At 43.0% G+C, this 23,354-nt stretch overlaps 1 protein-coding gene across 5 annotated transcripts in view; it reads left to right on the top strand.

Moving 5' to 3' along the window:
* Positions 1-23,354, top strand: part of LOC112234115 (protein shisa-6-like) — a 68,041-nt gene that overhangs the window by 5,232 nt on the left and 39,455 nt on the right. For 3 of the 5 annotated variants that reach the window (XM_042307482.1, XM_042307483.1, XM_042307481.1), the window contains exons 3-5: positions 2,650-2,798; positions 15,022-15,114; positions 15,931-16,002. In XM_042307482.1, the coding sequence (XP_042163416.1) occupies positions 2,650-2,798; positions 15,022-15,114; positions 15,931-16,002 (314 nt within the window). The remainder of the gene's footprint in view (positions 1-2,649; positions 2,799-15,021; positions 15,115-15,930; positions 16,003-23,354) is intronic. The other 2 variants (XM_042307485.1, XM_042307484.1) reach the window with 1 other exon arrangement.

Genomic DNA, 23,354 nt, shown 5'->3' with positions numbered 1-23,354 from the left:
AGGGATTTGAGTGGTCTATATTGATCACTTTCTCGAAAGCAAACCTGGATGCAATTTAAGATGGATCTGCTGCAAAAAAGTATCTACTCTGAGATTGAGTACGTATTAGGTTTTGTTATGCCAGTGAGAGTCAGTTCCAATACATTCAAAAGGGATTTCTATATTGACCTGCATGCAGTGAGATTGAATATGTCATTTTTGAGTGATTTTACCATAATATTGGGCAGAGAAAGCAGATTGGGTGAGGTAGGTGAGATAGTATGACTTTGCAATGTCTCTTGCATAACTGTAAAGCATGTAAAGCACACCTACATGGATTTATTTATTCTCCAGTTTCTGCTTATACTCCATTAGTGGTTGGCATGTCAGTGATATCCTTCTCTCTGCTCACATTGGGAATATTCATTTTTTTGGTGTTCCTGACAACCTATTCTCTCATGGACCGACTATGTAAACCTAACTGGTACTGGTACTGGTCCTCAAGCATCTGACCAAATTACAAAATATTTTATTTCTGCGTCAACCAAGATTACTGACAACCTGATAGGCAGGGTCAATGCTGCAATACTTTTCTAACACATTCATTCAGCCATGAATCATGGCTTGACAAACATTTTGTGGAGTTCAGGATCCAAGGGGAGTAGAAATTCACTTTTGGTTTCCATTTTTTTCTCCCCAATGCTTTTGAACCTATTTTAATTGTAAAATGGCCCGGTGCAGCAAAGAAAGACCTAGCAAAGCTGCAGTTGGCTCAAAACAAAGCAGCACGCCTTGCCCTTGACTGTACACACAGAACTAACATCAACAGCATGCATGAGTCTGTCATGGTTGAGGGTTGAGGAGACATGTGTTACTTCTCTTCTAGTCTTTTTAAGAAATGTGTGTGTGTTGAAAATGCCTAACCACTTGTATAATCTATATGCATACACTTCAAACAGACATACTGTACATACTCCACCAGATACGCCACTATGGGTTTCTTCACAGTACCCAAACCAAAGACCGATTTAATGCATCGCTCAGTTACTGTATGTTTAGAGCCATGTCATTGTGGAATGCTCTGCCACAAGAGGTTACTCAGACAAAAAGTGAGTTTAGCTTTAAAAAACGGACAAAAAATGTATGTTGTATCACATCATTTCTCCTATTTCTTGAATATAAGAATATGAATATGTATATACTGTATGAATAGTGTGTAAATACTGTTGTCTATTGGTCCCATTCAAATATATAACTCTTATTTTTATGTGCATTTTTCATTTGGATTTAATGTAATATCTTGTGTTTTTCTTGTCTATAATGGTTCTGTACTTTGTCATGTATTTGTACATTGTATGTGTACCCCAGGAAGAGTAGCTGCTGCATGTGCAGTAGCTACTGGGATCCTAATAAACTAAACTAATCCGTTTAGAATGCAGATGATAGACTTGTTGAACATCTACGCCACATGCTCATAATAATTCAATATCTGTCTCAGTCTGAAATAACAGACTGAAATAACATGTCGCCATTTCTGGAAACACATTCTAGGCTTCCTTATCTCTTTTGACAATGTAGAAATGTGTTCAAATAGAAAAAAAGAGAAGAAAAAAATCCCATTTCACTGCGGAGGCAAGTCCCTCTGATAACCAACAAGACTGAACTACATCCTCTGTCATGTGCTGCAAGTGCAGTGTAAAGGGAATTACAATTTATTTTCACTTCTCTTCTTTACAGTATTTACGTCACTCCCTCGATGGATGATGGGTGTATCGTTTTAAGATTATTTTATACGTTCCCATTTCTTGTAGATGTTTTCCCCCTTCCCATACATAGGAATGTACTGGTGCTATTGAAACATGATTTACCTAAGAGATTTTGTAGGAGAGGAAACTGTGACAGGTCTAGACTTTGGGGCTTTCAAACACAATATTTTTTTTAAAGCACCTCTATTCCTCCACTGTGTGGGACTGGTTGAACGTGTTCCTGCCATACAAGACGCAAAGTAGTCAACTGGGGCGATGAAAACCAGGTCGCCTCAGTCTGTGAAAAGGATATGGTTAAAGTGTGCCCATCCTAGAAGGGAAAGGCTATTAATACAGCTCCCAAAGTCACAGAGAGTTATGGAAAAAAGTTGACTCAGGTCGACTTTGACACAGTTACATTACCCTTTCAGCTCTTTGAAGAAACCAATATGTCCACCATCCTCATCACTATACTTCAATGGAGACCAATGTTGAAAATGGTGATAGCAAGATGCTTTGTGTAGAGCCCTTGAAAATTGGTAACTTGGTAGGAGTTAGATTCCCATTTGAACTTTAGTAGTGGGGGCGTATAGCTCTAGCAGAACGTTCTTCAAGGAACATTGATGAATGGCTTTAGCTGTTTTCCCTTGGCCTGAAGGGAAAGGCACATCTGTACTCAGTGTGGCTCAGTATTGAAACCTGGCCTATCGGCCACCTTGGGTGTAATTACACTTCACACTGTGCCTGGTTCTGGAGCTCCACCAACACAATTGGAGCTGTATGTAACTAAATAAATTAAGTAGACCTTCTGGGGATGTTGAGAATAATGGTTGTCGGTGATTGAAAACAGGAAAGTATTTCTGGTTCTGTTTGTATAGTCTGAAAACGCTAAAATTACATCTGTGTTTTTATATTTCTTTTGCAGAGCCCTTGCAGACATTTTGAGGCAACAAGGACTAAATAAGGAGAATGAAAATATTGCAGCATTGGAGGGTTCACCCAAAGACATGGACACACCTCTCCGAACGTCCAAGAACCATTACACCCCAGTTCACACCATGCTAGCAAACCACGGTGGGTACCTGCACTGTTTTTACTTCACATATCCAAGAATATCTTGCAAAAATGATTGCAAACTGTATTTGTCCTAAGCATAGGTTCTGAAATGGTCTTTCCCTCTAGTACGCTGCATGGTGAGCTATGAGTTGAATCAAAGTCCTTTCTCTGTATAAAATCAATACCCAAGATGACAGAGTTACTATGGAAACAGAGGTTATGTTAAATAGTCAAATGAAACGAGGCTCAATGTAAATGTCATGAGAACATAATAGAGAAGGTGTTATTAAAGCCATATTCTTTGCCCTCAGTTACGTTCTCTGAGTGGTGGAGATCCAGTCTGAATTTCATATAGACAGTAGTGATTGGTAGGAATTGTGGAGGTAGATTATAGAAATCCCATAGAAACGAGACAAGCAGGGATGACTGAATAAGGAGACATTCTATTATGGACTTTCAATAGCTTTTTATGACTACACAGTAATCTCCATTGTACACGCTTCTATGTAACAGTTTTTATAACTACTGTCATTATACTTGGCTGACATGTGTACAACAATGTTATTTCTATGGTATGCAACCTTTGCATGGTAAAGTGGGACCTTATTGCTTTCATTAAAATGGTCTTTGACACACACACTGAAATAGATGATGGGCAGTGTTGGGGAAGCTACTCTGAAAATATAATTAACGAGCTACCAGTTACTTCACACTATTGTAAGTTAAACTACAAGAAAGCTAACCTTAAAGTTACTTTTAAAAAGTAGTTCACTACAACCAAACTACTTAGCGAAAAAGTATCATACCTGAATCTGAAATGTCACAGACTACAAATTGCAAGAACATGTCACTCTGGAGTCAAATGTTAACAGAATGTGTATTCTGGCCTATTAAACTCAAACATGTGGAATTAGGCACACAAAAAAAAGTGGTGTGTAGTTCCAGTAGTAAGCTACACCACTACATGGCAAAAAAGTAGTGTGTAGTTCCAGTAGTAAGCTACACCACTATATGGCAAAAAAGTTGCCTACAAAGTTGCCTACTACATGACAACACTACCAAGATTTGAATTTAGGTCAACTACCACAAAGCTGCTGCAAAAATGTATTTAAATTGCTAGTTAAACCACATGTAGTTCACTACTCCCCCAAACTGATGATGGGGGCCCTGCTACTTAAGTATATTTTTTAAAGACTGAAAACGATATAGCAGTTTAGACAAAGGGCCTCGGCTGAGTCTATTTTCATGCTGGGTTCCATAAGCCTACTCAGCATTGGCTCAAAATGGAGATGCAACTTAACATGTTCTTCGGGAGACACATGGCTTTTGTCCTGAGATAATTCTGTCTTGCATCGCTGTTCCTCCTTCTTTTATCCGGTCTCCAGATCCCTGCTCCGGGGATCGCTTGCTAAGTGCCCTAGTATGGTGTCCCAGATTCAGTGTTATGTTTCACTCTCGTGTCAAAGTAGACACTCCTCCTCATCCAGGGATTGTGTCAGAGGAGAACTGTTACGTGCTACACCATGGGATGTGAGCCGCTTTTCTCAGACTTGACTCGAGCCACAAAAGCCACAGCTGCTGGTATGTGCAGTTTATTAAATGAAACTACTGTAAGGGCTAGCCAACAGAGGTTGTTACAGTTATGTTTGCCTGAATTCCAGCACTTGACACTTCAATAATTCTCATTGGAATCAATAACCACTTTGACTGCCATACAGTTGCCCAAAACTAGGATTGTCTAACCCCTTATCGGCTTTCATCCCCTCTAACAATTTTCACTGTGCTTCATTAATCAATAATGTTAACCCTGAAGTGACCTCAAGACTACCATGACACCCCGGTGTTTACCATCAAGGGCACCCTCATAGACGTCATCCTGACCAACTGGCCCTCCAAATACACCTCCGCTGTCTTCAACCAGGATCTCAGCGATCACTGCCTCATTGCCTGTATCCGCTACGGAGCCGCAGTCAAACGACCACCCCTCATCACGGTCAAACGCTCCTTAAAACACTTCTGTAAGCAGGCCTTTCTAATCGACCTGGCCCGGGTATCCTGGAAGGACATTGACCTCATCCCGTCAGTTGAGGATGCCTGGTCATTCTTTAAAAGTAACTTCCTCACCATTTTAGATAAGCATGCTCCGTTCAAAAAATGCAGAACTAAGAACAGATACAGTCCTTGGTTCACCCCAGACCTGACTGCCCTCGACCAGCACAAAAACATCCTGTGGCGGACTGCAATAGCATCGAATAGTCCCCGTGATATGCAACTGTTCAGGGAAGTCCGGAACCAATACACGCAGTCAGTCAGGAAAGCTAAGGCCAGCTTCTTCAGGCAGAAGTTTGCATCCTGTAGCTCCAACTCCAAAAAGTTCTGGGACACTGTGAAGTCCATGGAGAACAAGAGCACCTCCTCCCAGCTGCCCACTGCACTGAGGCTAGGTAACACGGTCACCACCGATAAATCCATGATTATCGAAAACTTCAATAAGCATTTCTCAACGGCTGGCCATGCCTTCCGCCTGGCTACTCCAACCTCGGCCAACAGCTCCTCCCCCCGGCAGCTCCTCGCCCAAGCCTCTCCAAGTTCTCCTTTACCCAAATCCAGATAGCAGATGTTCTGAAAGAGCTGCAATACCTGGACCCGTACAAATCAGCTGGGCTTGACAATCTGGACCCCTATTTCTGAAACTATCCGCCGCCATTGTCGCAACCCCTATTACCAGCCTGTTCAACCTCTCTTTCATATCGTCTGAGATCCCCAAGGATTGAAAGCTGCCGCAGTCATCCCCCTCTTCAAAGGGGAGACACCCTGGACCCAAATTGTTACAGACCTATATCCATCCTGCCCTGCCTATCTAAGGTCTTCGAAAGCCAAGTCAACAAACAGGTCACTGACCATCTCGAATCCCACCGTACCTTCTCCGCTGTGCAATCTGGCTTCCGAGCCGGTCACGGGTGCACCTCAGCCACACTCAAGGTACTAAACGATATCATAACCGCCATCGATAAAAGACAGTACTGTGCAGCCGTCTTCATCGACCTTGCCAAGGCTTTCGACTCTGTCAATCACCATATTCTCATCGGCAGACTCAGTAGCCTCGGTTTTTCGGATGACTGCCTTGCCTGGTTCACCAATTACTTTGCAGACAGAGTTCAGTGTGTCAAATCGGAGGGCATGCTGTCCGGTCCTCTGGCAGTCTCTATGGGGGTGCCACAGGGTTAAATTCTCGGGCCGACTCTTTTCTCTGTGTATATCAATGATGTTGCTCTTGCTGCGGGCGATTCCCTGATCCACCTCTACACAGACGACACCATTCTATATACTTTCGGCCCGTCATTGGACACTGTGCTATCTAACCTCCAAACAAGCTTCAATGCCATACAACACTCCTTCCGTGGCCTCCAACTGCTCTTAAACGCTAGTAAAACCAAATGCATGCTTTTCAACCGATCGCTGCCTGCACCCGACTAGCATCACCACCCTGGATGGTTCCGACCTTGAATATGTGGACATCTATAAGTACCTAGGTGTCTGGCTAGACTGCAAACTCTCCTTCCAGACTCATATCAAACATCTCCAATCAAAAATCAAATCAAGAGTCGGCTTTCTATTCCGCAACAAAGCCTCCTTCACTCACGCCGCCAAGCTTACCCTAGTAAAACTGACTATCCTACCAATCCTCGACTTCGGCGATTTCATCTACAAAATGGCTTCTCTACTCAGCAAACTGGATGCAGTATATCACAGTGCCATCCGTTTTGTCACTATAGCACCTTGTACCACCCACCACTGCGACTTGTATGCTCTAGTCGGCTGGCCCTCGCTACATATTCGTCGCCAGACCCACTGGCTCCAGGTCATCTACAAGTCCATGCTAGGTAAAGCTCCGCCTTATCTCAGTTCACTGGTCACGATGGCAACACCCATCCGTAGCACGCGCTCCAGCAGGTGTATCTCACTGATCATCCCTAAAGCCAACACCTCATTTGGCCGCCTTTCGTTCCAGTACTCTGCTGCCTGTGACTGGAACGAATTGCAAAAATCGCTGAAGTTGGAGACTTTTATCTCCCTCACCAACTTCAAACATCAGCTATCTGAGCAGCTAACCGATCGCTGCAGCTGTACATAGTCTATTGGTAAATAGCCCACCCATTTTCACCTACCTCATCCCCCATACTGTTTTTATTTATTTACTTTTCTGATTTTTTGCACACCAATATCTCTACCTGTACATGACCATCTGATCATTTATCACTCCAGTGTTAATCTGCAAAATTGTAACTATTCGTCTACCTCCTCATGCCTTTTGCACACATTGTATATAGACTCCCCCTTTGTTTTCTACTGTGTTATTGACTTGTTAATTGTTTATTCCATGTGTAACTCTGTGTTGTCTGCTCACACTGCTATGCTTTATCTTGGCCAGGTCGCAGTTGTAAATGAGAACTTGTTCTCAACTAGCCTACCTGGTTAAATAAAGGTGAAATAAATAAAAAATATAAAAAAAATAAAGATATTGTGGACAATGCTGGATACTTCCCTGGTGTTTAACATTAAGAGATTGTGGAGTATGCTGCATACTTCCCCAGTGTTTTACATTAAGAGATTGTGGACTACGATGGATACTTCCCCAGTGTTTTACATTAAGAGACTGTGGAGTATGCTGCTAACTTCCCCAGTGTTTTACATTAAGAGATTGTGGACTATGCTGCTAACTTCCCCAGTGTTTTACATTAAGAGATTGTGTACTATGCTGCATACTTCCCCAGTGTTTTACATTAAGAGATTGTGGACTATGCTGCATACTTCCCCAGTGTTTTACATTAAGAGATTGTGGACTATACTTCCCCAGTGTTTTACATTAAGAGATGCTGCATACTTCCCCAGTGTTTTACATTAAGAGATTTTGGACTATGCCCAGTGTTTTACATTAAGAGATTGTGGACTATGCTGCTAACTTCCCCAGTGTTTTACATTAAGAGATTGTGGACTATGCTGCTAACTTCCCCAGTGTTTTACATTAAGAGATTGTGTACTATGCTGCATACTTCCCCAGTGTTTTACATTAAGAGATTGTGGACTATGCTGCTAACTTCCCCAGTGTTTTACATTAAGAGATTGTGGACTATGCTGCATACATCCCCAGTGTTTTACATTAAGAGATTGTGGACTATGCTGCATACTTCCCCAGTGTTTAACATTAAGAGATTGTGGACTATGCTGCATACTTCCCCAGTGTTTTACATTGAGAGATTGTGGACTATGCTGCATACTTCCCCAGTGTTTTACATTAAGAGATTGTGGACTATGCTGCATACTTCCCCAGTGTTTTACATTAAGAGATTGTGGACTATGCTGCATACTTCCCCAGTGTTTTACATTAAGAGATTGTGGACTATGCTGCATACTTCCCCAGTGTTTTACATTAAGAGATTGTGGACTATGCTGCTAACTTCCCCAGTGTTTTACATTAAGAGATTGTGGACTATGCTGCTAACTTCCCCAGTGTTTTACATTAAGAGATTGTGGACTATGCTGCATACTTCCCCAGTGTTTTACATTAAGAGATTGTGGACTATGCTGCTAACTTCCCCAGTGTTTAACATTAAGAGATTGTGGACTATGCTGCATACTTCCCCAGTGTTTTACATTAAGAGATTGTGGGGGCGTATGCCTTATGGCCAACGTGACATGGTGTGATGAAAGAAACATACAGGAACTCAAATCCTTCTGTTCACCTGATTTAGAATTCCTCACAATCAAATGTAGACCGCATTATCTACCAAGAGAATTCTCTTCGATTATAATCACAGCCGTATATATCCCCCCCCCAAGCAGACACATCGATGGCTCTGAACGAACTTTATTTAACTCTCTGCAAACTGGAAACGATTTATGCGGAGGCTGCATTCATTGTAGCTGGGGATTTTAACAAGGCTAATCTGAAAACAAGACTCCCTAAATTTTATCAGCATATCGATTGCGCAACCAGGGGTGGAAAGACCCTGGATCATTGTTACTCTAACTTCCGCGACGCATATAAGGCCCTGCCCCGCCCCCTTTCGGAAAAGCTGACCACGACTCCATTTTGTTGATCCCTGCCTACAGACAGAAACTAAAACAAGAAGCTCCCACGCTGAGGTCTGTCCAACGCTGGTCCGACCAAGCTGACTCCACACTCCAAGACTGCTTCCATCACGTGGACTGGGAGATGTTTCGTATTGCGTCAGACAACAACATTGACGAATACGCTGATACGGTGTGCGAGTTCATTAGAACGTGCGTTGAAGATGTCGTTCCCATAGCAACGATTAAAACATTCCCTAACCAGAAACCGTGGATTGATGGCAGCATTCGTGTGAAACTGAAGGCACGAACCACTGCTTTTAATCAGGGCAAGGTGTCTGGTAACATGACTGAATACAAACAGTGCAGCTATTCCCTCCGCAAGGCTATCAAACAAGCTAAGCGCCAGTACAGAGACAAAGTAGAATCTCAATTCAACGGCTCAGACACAAGAGGCATGTGGCAGGGTCTACAGTCAATCACGGACTACAGGAAGAAACCCAGCCCAGTCACGGACCAGGATGTCTTGCTCCCAGGCAGACTAAATAACTTTTTTGCCCGCTTTGAGGACAATACAGTGCCACTGACACGGCCTGCAACGAAAACATGCGGTCTCTCCTTCTCTGCAGCAGAAGTGAGTAAGACATTTAAACGTGTTAACCCTCGCAAGGCTGCAGGCCCAGACGGCATCCCCAGCCGCGCCCTCAGAGCATGCGCAGACCAGCTGGCCGGTGTGTTTACGGACATATTCAATCAATCCCTATACCAGTCTGCTGTTCCCACATGCTTCAAGAGGGCCACCATTGTTCCTGTTCCCAAGAAAGCTAAGGTAACTGAGCTAAACGACTACCGCCCCGTAGCACTCACATCCGTCATCATGAAGTGCTTTGAGAGACTAGTCAAGGACCATATCACCTCCACCCTACCTGACACCCTTGACCCACTCCAATTTGCTTACCGCCCAAATAGGTCCACAGACGATGCAATCTCAACCACACTGCACACTGCCCTAACCCATCTGGACAAGAGGAATACCTATGTGAGAATGCTGTTCATCGACTACAGCTCGGCATTCAACACCATAGTACCCTCCAAGCTCGTCATCAAGCTCGAGACCCTGGGTCTCGACCCCGCCCTGTGCAACTGGGTACTGGACTTCCTGACGGGCCGCCCCCAGGTGGTGAGGGTAGGCAACAACATCTCCTCCCCGCTGATCCTCAACACTGGGGCCCCACAAGGGTGCGTTCTGAGCCCTCTCCTGTACTCCCTGTTCACCCACGACTGCGTGGCCATGCACGCCTCCAACTCAATCATCAAGTTTGCGGACGACACAACAGTGGTAGGCTTGATTACCAACAATGACGAGACGGCCTACAGGGAGGAGGTGAGGGCCCTCGGAGTGTGGTGTCAGGAAAATAACCTCACACTCAACGTCAACAAAACTAAGGAGATGATTGTGGACTTCAGGAAACAGCAGAGGGAACACCCCCCCATCCACATCGATGGAACAGTAGTGGAGAGGGTAGCAAGTTTTAAGTTCCTCGGCATACACATCACAGACAAACTGAACAGCTCCACTCACACAGACAGCATCGTGAGGAAGGCGCAGCAGCGCCTCTTCAACCTCAGGAGGCTGAAGAAATTCGGCTTGTCACCAAAAGCACTCACAAACTTCTACAGATGCACAATCGAGAGCATCCTGGCGGGCTGTATCACCGCCTGGTATGGCAACTGCACCGCCCTCAACCGTAAGGCTCTCCAGAGGGTAGTGAGGTCTGCACAACGCATCACCGGGGGCAAACTACCTGCCCTCCAGGACACCTACACCACCCGATGCTACAGGAAGGCCATAAAGATAATCAAGGACATCAACCACCCGAGCCACTGCCTGTTCACCCCGCTGTCATCCAGAAGGCGAGGTCAGTACAGGTGCATCAAAGCTGGGACCGAGAGACTGAAAAACAGCTTCTATCTCAAGGCCATCAGACTGTTAAACAGCCACCACTAACATTGAGTGGCTACTGCCAACACACTGTCAATGACACTGACTCTACTCCAGCCACTTTAACCATGGGAATTGATGGGAAATGATGTAAATATATCACTAGCCACTTTAAACAATGCTACCTTATATAATGTTACTTACCCTACATTATTCATCTCATATGCATACGTTGATACTGTACTCTATATCATCGACTGCATCCTTATGTAATACATGTATCACTAGCCACTTTAACTATGCCACTTGGTTTACATACTCATCTCATATGTATATACTGTACTCAATATCATCTACTGTATCTTGCCTATGCTGCTCTGTACCATCACTCATTCAGATATCCTTATGTACATATTCTTTATCCCCTTACACTGTGTATAAGACAGTAGTTTTTTTGGAATTGTTAGTTAGATTACTTGTTCGTTATTACTGCATTGTCGGAACTAGAAGCACAAGCATTTCGCTACACTCGCATTAACATCTGCTAACCATGTGTATGTGACATAAAATTTGATTTGATTTGATTTTGTTTAACATTAAGAGATTGTGGACTATGCTGCATACTTCCCCAGTGTTTTACATTAAGAGATGGTGGACTATGCTGCATACTTCCCCAGTGTTTTACATTAAGAGATGGTGGACTATGCTGCATACTTCCCCAGTGTTTTACATTAAGAGATTGTGGACTACGCAGGATACTTCCCTAGAGGCTGACTATTTTGTTTGGGTTCATGTCAGTCCTGCAATTGGTCTTCCTCCCTTGTGGCCTCCTTCTGACACGACTCATCTTTCTGTTGTGAAATACTGTACGCGTCTCCCTCAAGTCTGGCATCAGCTGTACTATATTGGGTTAAACTGGCCTTGACTGAACTAGCCTCAACACATACAGTTATCCATTACATACTGTATTACAGTGCTAGTTGTCTTTGGTGGCTCATGTAGATTATATGTGGATATACCTGGGAATCTGCAGTAATACATGAGATCCTCATATGAATATATCTGTTTTTCACAATTCAGATTGTGTTCTATGTTTTATTTTTACACTTGGAAATATATTATGTTCTAACATAATTTTCTCATTGATGTTGGTTGGTCTCTGCTTGGACCCTAAAGTCTTCTGCTAAAGGAAAATCAGTTAAATGACCCTTTCAAGATAATGTATCAGTGTATTTCAGCATAAGAACATAGTCAATGTCTCATACAGTAGAACCTGAATTCAGCCCTTAGGCGCTGTCCTTAGAGTAGACCAAGGTTAGAAAGCTGATTATCCCCATCACAGCTTGTCAAACACTGGCAGGGATACAGTGTATTCGGAAAGTATTCAGACTCCTTCACTTTTTCCACATTTTGTTACGTTACAGCCTTATTCTAAAATTGATTCGTCCGCCTCTGGCTGGGCCACTAAAGGGTATTCAGAGACTTGTTCTGAAGCCAATCCTGCATTGTATTGGCTGTATGCTTAGGGTCATTGTCCTGTTGGAATGTGAACCTTCGCACCAGTCTGAGGTCCTGAGCACGGTGGAGCAAGTTTTCATCAAGGATCGCTCTGTACATTGCTCTGTTCATCTTCCCCTCAATCCTGACGAGTCTCCCAGTCCCTGCCGCTGAAAAACATCCCCACTGCATGATGCTGCCACCACCATGCTTCACCATAGGGATGGTGCCAGGTTTCCTCCAGACGTGACGCTTGGCATTCAGGCCAAAGAGTTTCACCTTTGTTCTCATGGTCTGAGAGTCATTTAGGTGCCTTTTGGCAAACTCTAAGCGGGATGTCATGTGCCTTTTACTGAGGAGTGGCTTCCGTCTGGCCACTCTACCATAAAGGCCTGATTGGTGGAGGGTTTCAGAGATGGTTGTCCTTCTGGATCGTTCTCCCATCTCCACAGAGGAACTCTATGCGCTTTCATAGTGACCATCAGTTTCTTGGTCACCTCCCTGACCAAGGCCCTTCTCCCCCGATTGCTCAGTTTGGCTGGGCGGCCAGCTCTAGGAAGAGTCTTGGTGATTCCAAACTTCTTCCATTTAAGAATGATGGAGGCCACTGTGTTTTTGGGGACCTTCAATGATGCAGAAATGTTTTGGTACCCTTCCCCAGATCTGTACCTCGACACAATCCTATCTTGCAGCTCTATGAACAATTCCTTCGACCTCATGGCTTGGTTTTTTTCTCTGACATACACTGTCAACTGTGGGACCTTATATAGACAGGTGTGCCACGCCTTTCCAAGTCATGTCCAATCAATTGAATTTACCACAGGTGGACTCCAATCAAGTTGTAGAAACAACTCAAGGATGATCAATGGAAACAGGATGCACCTGAGCTCAATGTCAAAGTCTAATAGAAAGGGTCTGAATACTTATAAGGTATCATAAGGTATTTCTGTTTTTTTTGTGGGGTATTCTGTGTAGACTGTGTAAATGATTTAATCCATTTTAGAATAAGGCTGTAATGTGGAAAAAGGGAAGAGGTCTGAATACTTTCCGAATGCACTGTGTATGTTGTTGATGTTTTCCCTTTGGTATTATTCTAAGCCAAGAAACACTTCATGAAGGCACACTTTGAACAGATTTTTAAAAACTTGCACATAAACGCCTCTTTCTATTCAGCATAAATTGGACACAGTCAACTTCTTAAATCCCAAGAGTCATTAAGTATTTACTAGTTTCTTAGTATGAAAATCCCAAAGTAACAGTGATGGATAAAATGTTTCAGCAATCAGTTTACAGTATCCGTTGGGCTTGAAAACAGAACCAAACAGGCTTTAGAGAGCTTGGGCCTGTGTCAAACGTCAGTGTAATGAAGACCAGGGCTAATGGTCCCAGGTGTTCCTTCTCATTATGATCATTTGAAATGCTGTTCGATCTCTGCCTCTATGGCCCAAAGGTCTGAGTGACACTATTGACTTTGAAGTTGCTCCATTGAGATGAGGCTGTTGAACTATTTGCCAGCTAATGCAGACTGGCACTAACAGGAAGGAAGAGAGCTAGGGGATGGGGAACTCAATAGGCCTTTGTAAGACAGACCGTCATGTTGTTTCTCCTCTATTTTCAGCTTAAGCTTTCACTGTCTGATACACACTCACTTTCTCAGCCTACCTGCATCTTTTTGTGCACAACATGTTGGTGTTCGATTGGCAGGACAAATGGAGGTTGTCAGACTGCTGGCCGGCACTTTGACGGTCCATTGTGGACCTCTGCACTCTCAATTACAGGACTTGTTCCAGCCAGACACACTATATCATCTTGGAACAAATTATGTTACATAGTGATCTTTAAGACCAAGGAAATTCAGGATGAAATGTTTTGTTGCAAGGCACATTTTTTATAAACTGACATTTCATAGATACAGTACTGCAATGCAGCTGTCATGATTATGAAGATAGATCCAATTACACAGTTTATGAATCAATTATATAAGGTCCCTCCATAGTGTAGGTCTATGTGGGGTAAAAGTGTTGTACTGTATAAGTTGAGGATGGAATTAATCTGTTTTAAAACACAGGAGAGTGTCTCGGTTAGAAGGGTTCTTTAGAATCTCTCCACTGATCTTCAGGGTCAAGTGCCCAAGCCTGAAAGACATTTTGCCATCCAATTAAAGTTTGAATATTTTCCCTGCTTTGGCAAAAGGGCAGAGCTTTTGACCCTGAATGGGCATCTTTGATTAATTTGAGAACGATATGAGAAGGGAAGGTCTTCACTAGCTCCCCCAGCTCGCAGCTTTGGGGAGACCTTTTGCGGTGGTGATGATCCTGAGTGTACATCAGACAGCATAAATTGTTAATGTGAGACCTTCCTTTCCCTCTGTGTCCCTGTTCCTTTACCAGTTGTCTGAGCCAAAGAGGGAGTGAAATACAGAGGCCTCCTCACTATCTGTCAGAGTACTGGCTGAACTGAACTAAGACTCCATAAAAGACAAACTGCTGTGAACACAGCTATTCAGCTCACTAAAGAATGAGGCTAATGCATCATATAATACGTTCATTAACTAGGGTGGTTGGAGGTATTAAGAGTTTCCCAGACTCTGATATGTGTACACAGTTGTTTGTGATTTCGTGTGTGAGGGTTGGAACGAAAATCAGCAACGGATATGCTTAGTGAATTGTCTCGGTCAGATAAATGGTATTGGTCATCTCATGCTATCTTAACTCTGCATTTCTCCCACAGGGCACTATGGGAAAGAGAACTTCCGCCAAGGCCAACTTGATCATAACTTCATCTCCTCTGGATTCGTGACACTGGGACGACCGCACCTAAAAGGTATTGTCCATCTCCATTGTCTGTTGGTCTGATGACAATTACTATGTCTTCAAGAGTAAAGACAGCGTTGACGTACAAACTTCTAACACAAATCTCACTCACATTTTGACCTTGCCTCTCACCTCCACACATTTCCTCCACTCTTTGTCCAAAATGTCTTCCTCCGTTTTTCGAACCACTGTTTGAGTAGATCAGGGGGAAACAGTGCAATAGCCCATCCCAATTATTTTACTTGCTCACTTCTCATCTGGCAGTCACCTTGGGAAATGGGACTGAAGCTTTTGGCAGAACAATAACGGCATTTCTCAAAGCTAATTGAAAAGAGAAAAGCCTCAACGAGTTACTGCTTTGTTCAGATGTGAAAAGTACTCTCTCCTTTTTGTTATGTTTTTCCCCTTGACTGACTCATAAAGGCATTTACACAATGGCCATGTGTGGATGAAATAACACTCAGCATTATCAGCACTGCATGCTGTACTTGTCACATCCTCCAACTGTTCTTCGTGCCAGATCACTGTGTACAGAACTGTCTACTGTACGAGAACAATGCAGTCAGTTGAGCTGACAGAGTCTCGTCTCCACTCACTAAGGAGGCTTAAAATCATTGATGATAGTTGTACATAAGTGACTTCCTGTCAAATGCCAAGAAAACTACATTATGATATACACCTATTGAATTTATCAGTCAAAATATAAATAGACTGAATTGCAACATAGAAAACTAAATGTTCTTAATCTGAAAGTATAGGATGATAATAGCTAGAGTTGGTGTATAAAGCTAAGTAGTAAACAAGTGGCTGTTCTCTGTCTTTGCAGCGCAGCACTCTGTAGACGATTTAGGGCAGCTGTCCTGGCAGGGAGATCTGGACGTTCCTAATATCTCCTACAGTATGTAACATATTCTCACTATGGAGACCCCTGCTTCCTGCCGGAGAACAGCCACACACCTGCTTTCTGCTCCCGCCAGATAAGACCACTCTCACACACTTCACACACCTTGACCCTGGGCCCATAGAGTGGGTTTGGCGGCTAATCGCACCAGCTCCTCATAATGCAGGGCATCAGAGCAGACGCCCTGCCACTATCATTAACCAGCCCAGTACAGCTTTCAGAAAGCATGGCTGTCTGGTGTCCCTAATGCTGAATATAGAGAAACAACTCCACAAGGAGGAGTGGAAAACAGGCTTGAATGTCTGTGCTGGTCTGTTCTCCAAAGTATGAAGCAGTCATGGGTTCTGTAGATGATTAGGATAGACAAGGAGGGTGACAAGCATTAAAATGGTTGCTATGACATGATTAACAGTGTGTGTGTGTGTGTGTGTATGTGTATGTGTGTGTGTGTGTGTGTACGTGTATGTGTATGTGTGTGTGTGTGTGACGAGACACATTCTGATCCTGTTATTGTGTTGGCAATTCCATAACCACTTCTTGTAAATTTTAGGTGTCTGCAAGGTAAGTGGTATTTTACCAAGTGACAAAAATAAATACTGTTTTAAATTTGCTTCTAATTCAAATTCAAATATTTCCTTGCAAATCTATATAGTTGTTCAATATGTTCATGTCTTTATACAACAAATGTATGTGAAAATTAGGTAGGCTAATTGGGGTTTGAACAGCAATCCTCTGCCTTCCTGTTCGGCCACATCACTGCTGCCTGGTGTTATAGTAACTGTCATTACAAAGACGAGGGCTTTTCCACCTCAAACAGCTGGCTGTCAACAGGCTCTCTGTCTGCTCCCTGTACCTCCTGTTACTATCACCAGTTTGACATCCAGTATTGGCACTGACCCAGAATATAGCTTACTCTCTTATTTCTTATTTCTCCTGTTTTCTTTATTATATGTAGATATATTGTAGTGACCTGCACAGACAGCTGTGTGTTATGTGTTATGCTGTTCGTTGGTTGTGTTGTACTTACCAGTACCCAGTGTTCACGGGGTCCGACATGCCAGTCAAACTGCTATCTGCCAACCACGGGAATGCCTGGAATGTTCTGGTGCCGGGCATCCTGATGGTTGGTGGAGCGGCGGGTGGGGGGTGGGGGTTTGGCTGGGGGGTGGAGCATCACCAGTTTAAGACCATGCTTCGCCATTGTTCTCTCTCTTACGTCTGGTCTTATCCAGAGACAGTCACGGTTGATTTATACGGGTATCCTATTTGGCGTGGGCTATGGCCAAACAGTAGCCTGTGTTGCGTTTGGTTATTCAATTTGGAATTTGTAAACTCAATTCTCTGTCTGGCAATTGTTCATTTATGATCTAGCCAGGTCATTACGATTTATACAGAGCCTTGCAAAAGTATTCAACCCTCTTGGCGTTTGTCCTATTTTGTTGCATTACAACTTGTAATTTAAATAGATTTTTATTTGGATTTCATGTAATGGACATAAACAAAATAGTCCAAATTGGTGAAGTGAAAAAAAAAACTTGTTTCAAGAAAAAAAAAGAATAAAGAAAGGAAAAGTGGTGTGTGCATATGTATTCACCCCCTATGCTATGACGCCAATAAATAAGATCTGGTGCAACCAATTACCTTCAGAAGTCACATGATTTGTTAAATAAAGTCCACCTGTGTGCAATCTAAGTGTCACATGATTTGTCACATGATCTCAGTATATATACACCTGTTCTGAAAGGCCCCAGAGTCTGCAACACCACTAAGCAATGGGCATCACCAAGCAAGAGGCACCATGAAGACCAAGTAGCTCTCCAAACAGGTCAGGGACAAAGTTGTGGAGAAGTACAGATCAGGGTTGGGTTATAAAAAAAGATCAGAAACTTTGAACATCCCACGGAGCACCATTAAATCTATTATAACAAAAATTGAAAGAACATGGCGCAACAACAAATCTGCCAAGAGAGGGCCGCCCACCAAAACTCACGGAACTGGCAAGGAGGGCATTAATCAGAGACAACCAAGAGACCAAAGATAACCCTGAAGGAGCTGCAAAGCTCCACAGCGGAGATTGGAGTATCTCTCCATAGGACCACTTTAAGCCGTACACTGCACCGAGCTGGGCTTTACGGAAGAGTGGCCAGAAAAAAGCCATTACTTAATTATTATTATTTTTTAAAACATTTGTTGTTCGCCAAAAGGCATGTGGGAGACTCCCCAAACATATGGAAGGAAGTACTCTGGTCAGATGAGACTAAAATTGAACTTTTTGGCAATCAAGACAAACGCTATGTCTGGTGCAAACCCAACACCTCTCATCACCCCGAGAAAACCATCCCCACAGTGAAGCATGGTGGTGGCAGCATCATACCGTAGGGATGTTTTTCATTCGCAGGGACTGGGAAACTGGTCAGAATTTAAGGAATGATAGATGGCGCTAAATACAGGGAAATTATTGAGGGAAACCTGTTTCAGTCTTCCAGAGATTTGAGACTGGGACACAGGTTCACCTTCCAGCAGGACAATGACCCTAAAGCAACACTCGAGTGGTTTAAGGGGAAACATTTAATGTCTTGGAATGGCCTAGTCAAAGCCCAGACCTCAATCCAATTGAGAATCTGTGGTATGACTTAAAGATTGCTGTACACAAGCGGAACCCATCCAACTTCAAGGAGCTGGAGCAGTTTTGCCTTGAAGAATGGGCAAAAATCCCAGTGGCTAGATGTGCCAAGCTTATAAAGACATACCCCAAGAGACTTGCAGCTGTAATTGCTGCGAAAGGTGGCTCTACAAAGTATTGACTTTGGGGGGGGGGGTGAATAGTTATGCATACTCAAGTTTTCAGCTTTTTGTCTTATTTCTTGTTTGTTTCACAATAAAACATATTTTGCATCTTCAAAGTGGTAAGCATGTTGTGTAAATCAAATGATACAACCCCTCCCAAAAAATAAATTTTAATTCCAGGTTGTAAGGAAACAAAATAGGAAAAATGCCAAGGGGGTTGAATACTTTCGCAAGCCACTGTATATATTCACTTTTTAAATTAGTTATACTATTTTGATATTGATTGCTGCACTGTTGGGTAGAGATGGCAAATTAAGCATTTCACTGTACTTGTGCATGTGACAATAAAACGTACATTTGAACTTGACAGACATGTTACGTGTCTCCACCACATCATTATAACCCTGCTACAATACATCATACTGTAACCCTGCTACAATACACCATACTGTAACCCTGCTACAATACACCATACTGTAACCCTGCTACAATACACCATACTATAACCCTGCTACAATACATCATACTGTAACCCTGCTACAATACACCATACTGTAACCCTGCTATAATACACCATACTGTAACCCTGCTACAATACACCATACTGTAACCCTGCTACAATACACCATACTATAACCCTGCTACAATACACCATACTGTAACCCTGCTACAATACATCATACTGTAACCCTGCTACAATACACCATACTGTAACCCTGCTACAATACACCATACTGTAACCCTGCTACAATACATCATACTGTAACCCTGCTACAATACACCATACTGTAACCCTGCTACAATACACCATACTGTAACCCTGCTACAATACACCATACTGTAACCCTGCTACAATACATCATACTGTAACCCTGCTACAATACACCATACTGTAACCCTGCTACAATACACCATACTGTAACCGTGCTACAATACACCATACTGTATCTCTAGCATCTCTCTTCAGTCCCTAAATTCCTTTCAAGTTCATTTCAAGTGTGTATTATGATATTCTGGATCTTTTCCCCATACATTCACATGGAACTGTAGATATGTATTAATGAATATCCATATGCTAATAGGGAGATATAACGGAGTCTACAATCAAGATAGTTACAAGAAAAACAACTGCTTAGCACAATAGGAATGACCTCAAATTTTATTGAGCAAAATCCTTTAGTTCTCTGTGGGTGCGTACACTCTACTCATACAGACACTATGGGGCTGCAGGCTAACGCACAGTAGCAAGCTCAAATAGCTCACGGTAGATCGTTTATGTGGCTGGCTAGTGAAGTGTCTGTTGGAAGGCTTGTGCAGTGAGTGTGATTTTATAAATGATATCAGTGAGTGGTTTGAATTGGCAATGTCTATCCATCTCCACTCTTCCATGATGGATTGGCCAGGCAGACGTGTCCCTTAAGCCACTGTGGACCACAACAGATTTAATAGACACAGCTAAAGGCCAAGCCCCTGCCACACAGGAAATGCTTCAGGAGATTCCACTTCATTCATCTAAATGACAAACATTGAATTGATAAAATGTGTTTTTGAAGCTGGTGAAGATATCTCAGCTGATATAAGAATCTCCATTTGGGGGAGTTTCTGAAGAGGGGTGGGGTTCTTCCTGCATTGTTTGGAGGTCATTGCGAGGTTGTTGGAGAATTTGAGAGAGAGAATCTTATTGTTACAATAAAACTATCCAAGATGTTTGACAGATTGTATGTTGGAGTGGAACAGCCATAAATCAGAGTTAGAAATGATTTGTCCTCAAATGAGACATTAACCTTGCAAATGACTAATTGGTTGTGAAAATACAAATCTTGCCAAAGCTAAGTTGTGTTACGAATGTAATAAATGCTAATCTGTTTATCCTAACTGATTTAAGACAAAAATGTGAGGTCATTGCCAGTGGGCGGAGACTAATGTAAGTCGACTATTTCATAATATTGTTTCAAATGTAATTTCGTCATTCTGAACCCCAGGCCTTGTTCCTTCAAAAGTACCTCCTTTCACAAAACCTAACTGTTTTTGAGGTCAAACAAATTATCCTTTGTCCATCGTGACAATTTCAGATATCAAGTGAACAAACATTACCCTTGTCTTAAGGATTTTTTGTGTCCCCCCCTCACCCTCACCCCTCTGGCTGTGACATCCACTGATGTGCATCCTGCTTAATTATTTTTCACAAGTTGCTCCCTGATTTTGTCCCAGGGGGAATTGGTTTCTTCTCATCCCAATCCATTTAAGGTGACCTTGTCTCATAGGGACAGTGCTGCAGCCCTCCCACATCCCTCCCTTTTTCTCTAATCCCTGAGGCTCCACATTGGTAGGGGAGGTCAAGTACACCAAGCAGGTGTCACCTGCATGACAACCTCCAATATGGGGATCTCTCCAAGTCTCAGGTCTAAAGGCAGACATTTCAGCTAAGTTGATATCCCAGAAAGGAGGGGTACTGAAGAGGAGACTGTATACAGTATATTTTTTATTTAACTAGGCAAGTCATTTATGAACAAATTCTTATTTACAAAGACGGCCTGGGAACAGTGGGTTAACTACCTTGTTCAGGGGCAGAACAACATATTTTTTTACCTTGGCACTCCGGGGTTCGATCTAGCAACCTTTCGGTTACTGGCCCAACTCTCTAACCACTAGGCTACCTGCTGCCCCACTATATCACTAAGAGGGACAGTCAAAGACCCAGTGCAGAGGAGTAAGACAAGTGGAAATGGCTGGGCAGAGTGTCTTAGATGTGACCTCTACTGTTCACTCCAGACTGGGAGGGTGTTAAAAGCTTGATCCCTGAGTAACCTCCCAGTAGGGTGATCCCCCCAGCCGTCCATTGCCCCTCCTGACCAGTCTACTGTGACCACTTCACTGTGTCTTCGGCTGTGTGACAGCCAGGGGAGGAGGAGAGGCATACCATGCATGGCCCTGCCAGCTAGATCCTAATGGACAGGCCTGAGCACCAAGACGGACTGTAAATCCAATAATAGTGGGCCATTGTGACGGAGGCACAGAACTCTCTACCTTCACACGCATACGACTCTCTCCCCACTATTGTGAGTTTTCTGTCTAAAAAAATACAGGAAGAAATTCTAAAGGATTTATTCATGGTGATATAGTTGATGGGAGAATATTCTCTTTGTTGCCTGTCTTTGGAAAGAGGCGCAATCCATTTTTATCTTAAGAACCAGGGCACTATGCAGAGTTGGGGCTCTTGCAAGTCAACTAAAGTGCTTCTTGTTAAGGTCATGTCTGTTGTGACATAACAGTTTGTGTCATAGCATGCCAAATGTTGCGTTAGATATGGAAATGTGAACTAATTGTTTGCAACTGGTAGTTTAGATAATCCTGACATTATTTTCAATCGTAATCCAAAATCAATCAGTCAATCAATTCAGCATGGTGAAGGTAAATCATAGATTCATTCAGATGTATAAAATATACTTGTGAATAGTTCACAAACCCATAAAGGCTATCGAGCGACACTGCTCTCACTGACCTCGTTCCTTCCTGTTCTCAGCAAGAGCCACATTGGCACAAGCTGTGTTTTCCTTCTCTCTCCTGATGAGCATGTCTCTGAGCAGAGTCCAGCCTCTGCTCTGTGCTGTAGGAATCTGGAACAGTCAAATGCACAATATGAATGGATTATAATCCTTATTCAGCCTGTCTATTAAAGAAGCAGGCTAAAGGAAGTGATTAGGTTGGCTTCATGAGTCTCATGCTCCGTTAGTCCCACATGCCTTTTATAGTGGGCTGGGTGGCTGGGGCTCAGCTCTCTATCCACTAGCCTTCTGATTTGTATTATTTATTTTATTACTTTAATTTTACGTTTATTTAACTAGGCAAGTCAGTTAAGAACAAATTCATCTTTCTTTATCTTACTGATAAACACACTGATACCCTCACATCACCTCTAGTGATCCATGGTCATTTCATGCATTATGCACTGCTGTTGTGTGAGTTTCCTTAGCCCAAAGTGTCTTTATGTCAAATTGGAAATATAATTATCTTTCTCCCATCTCCATATCAGGAGTTGGTGCATTTATTCTTGAGAACGTACCACTTCAGAAAATAATCGCAGAGCCTCCTTGAATTCCAATGTGCCTGTTGAGCTTGAGTTAGGATTCAGTGTGTATGACAGTGTTTACTATTCAGTTAAATGATTTTCACATTTGTATCATGTTGTGTGAATGTGATACACCAACTTGCACAGCAATACAAACATAACTGTACAGCCTTTTGTAGGGAATTTGTATTTGTGATCTCACACATTGAAGCACATGTTAAGTGTGATGCAGGTAAAAGTCCTTGGGAGGCTAGTATGCCTTATTATAGTTCTCCTCAGGTTCAAGAGACTCCTATTCATTCTATCCTTTACATAGCATTCCATTCATAATGGAGACAGCAAGGAGTCATCAGGCCAGGTAGTCCTGAGGAGAGGAGAGGAGAGGAGAGGGAGAGGAGAGGGGAGAGGAGAGGGAGAGGGAGAGGGAGAGGAGAGGGAGAGGAGAGGGGAGAGGAGAGGGAGAGGGAGAGAGAGAGAGGAGAGAGAGAGAGAA

The sequence above is a fragment of the Oncorhynchus tshawytscha genome, linkage group LG27, assembly GCF_018296145.1.
Source record: "Oncorhynchus tshawytscha isolate Ot180627B linkage group LG27, Otsh_v2.0, whole genome shotgun sequence".
Classification (NCBI taxonomy): domain Eukaryota; kingdom Metazoa; phylum Chordata; class Actinopteri; order Salmoniformes; family Salmonidae; genus Oncorhynchus; species Oncorhynchus tshawytscha.
Note: the sequence above shows the minus strand (reverse complement) of the source record. Positions and strands in the feature narration are given on the sequence as shown.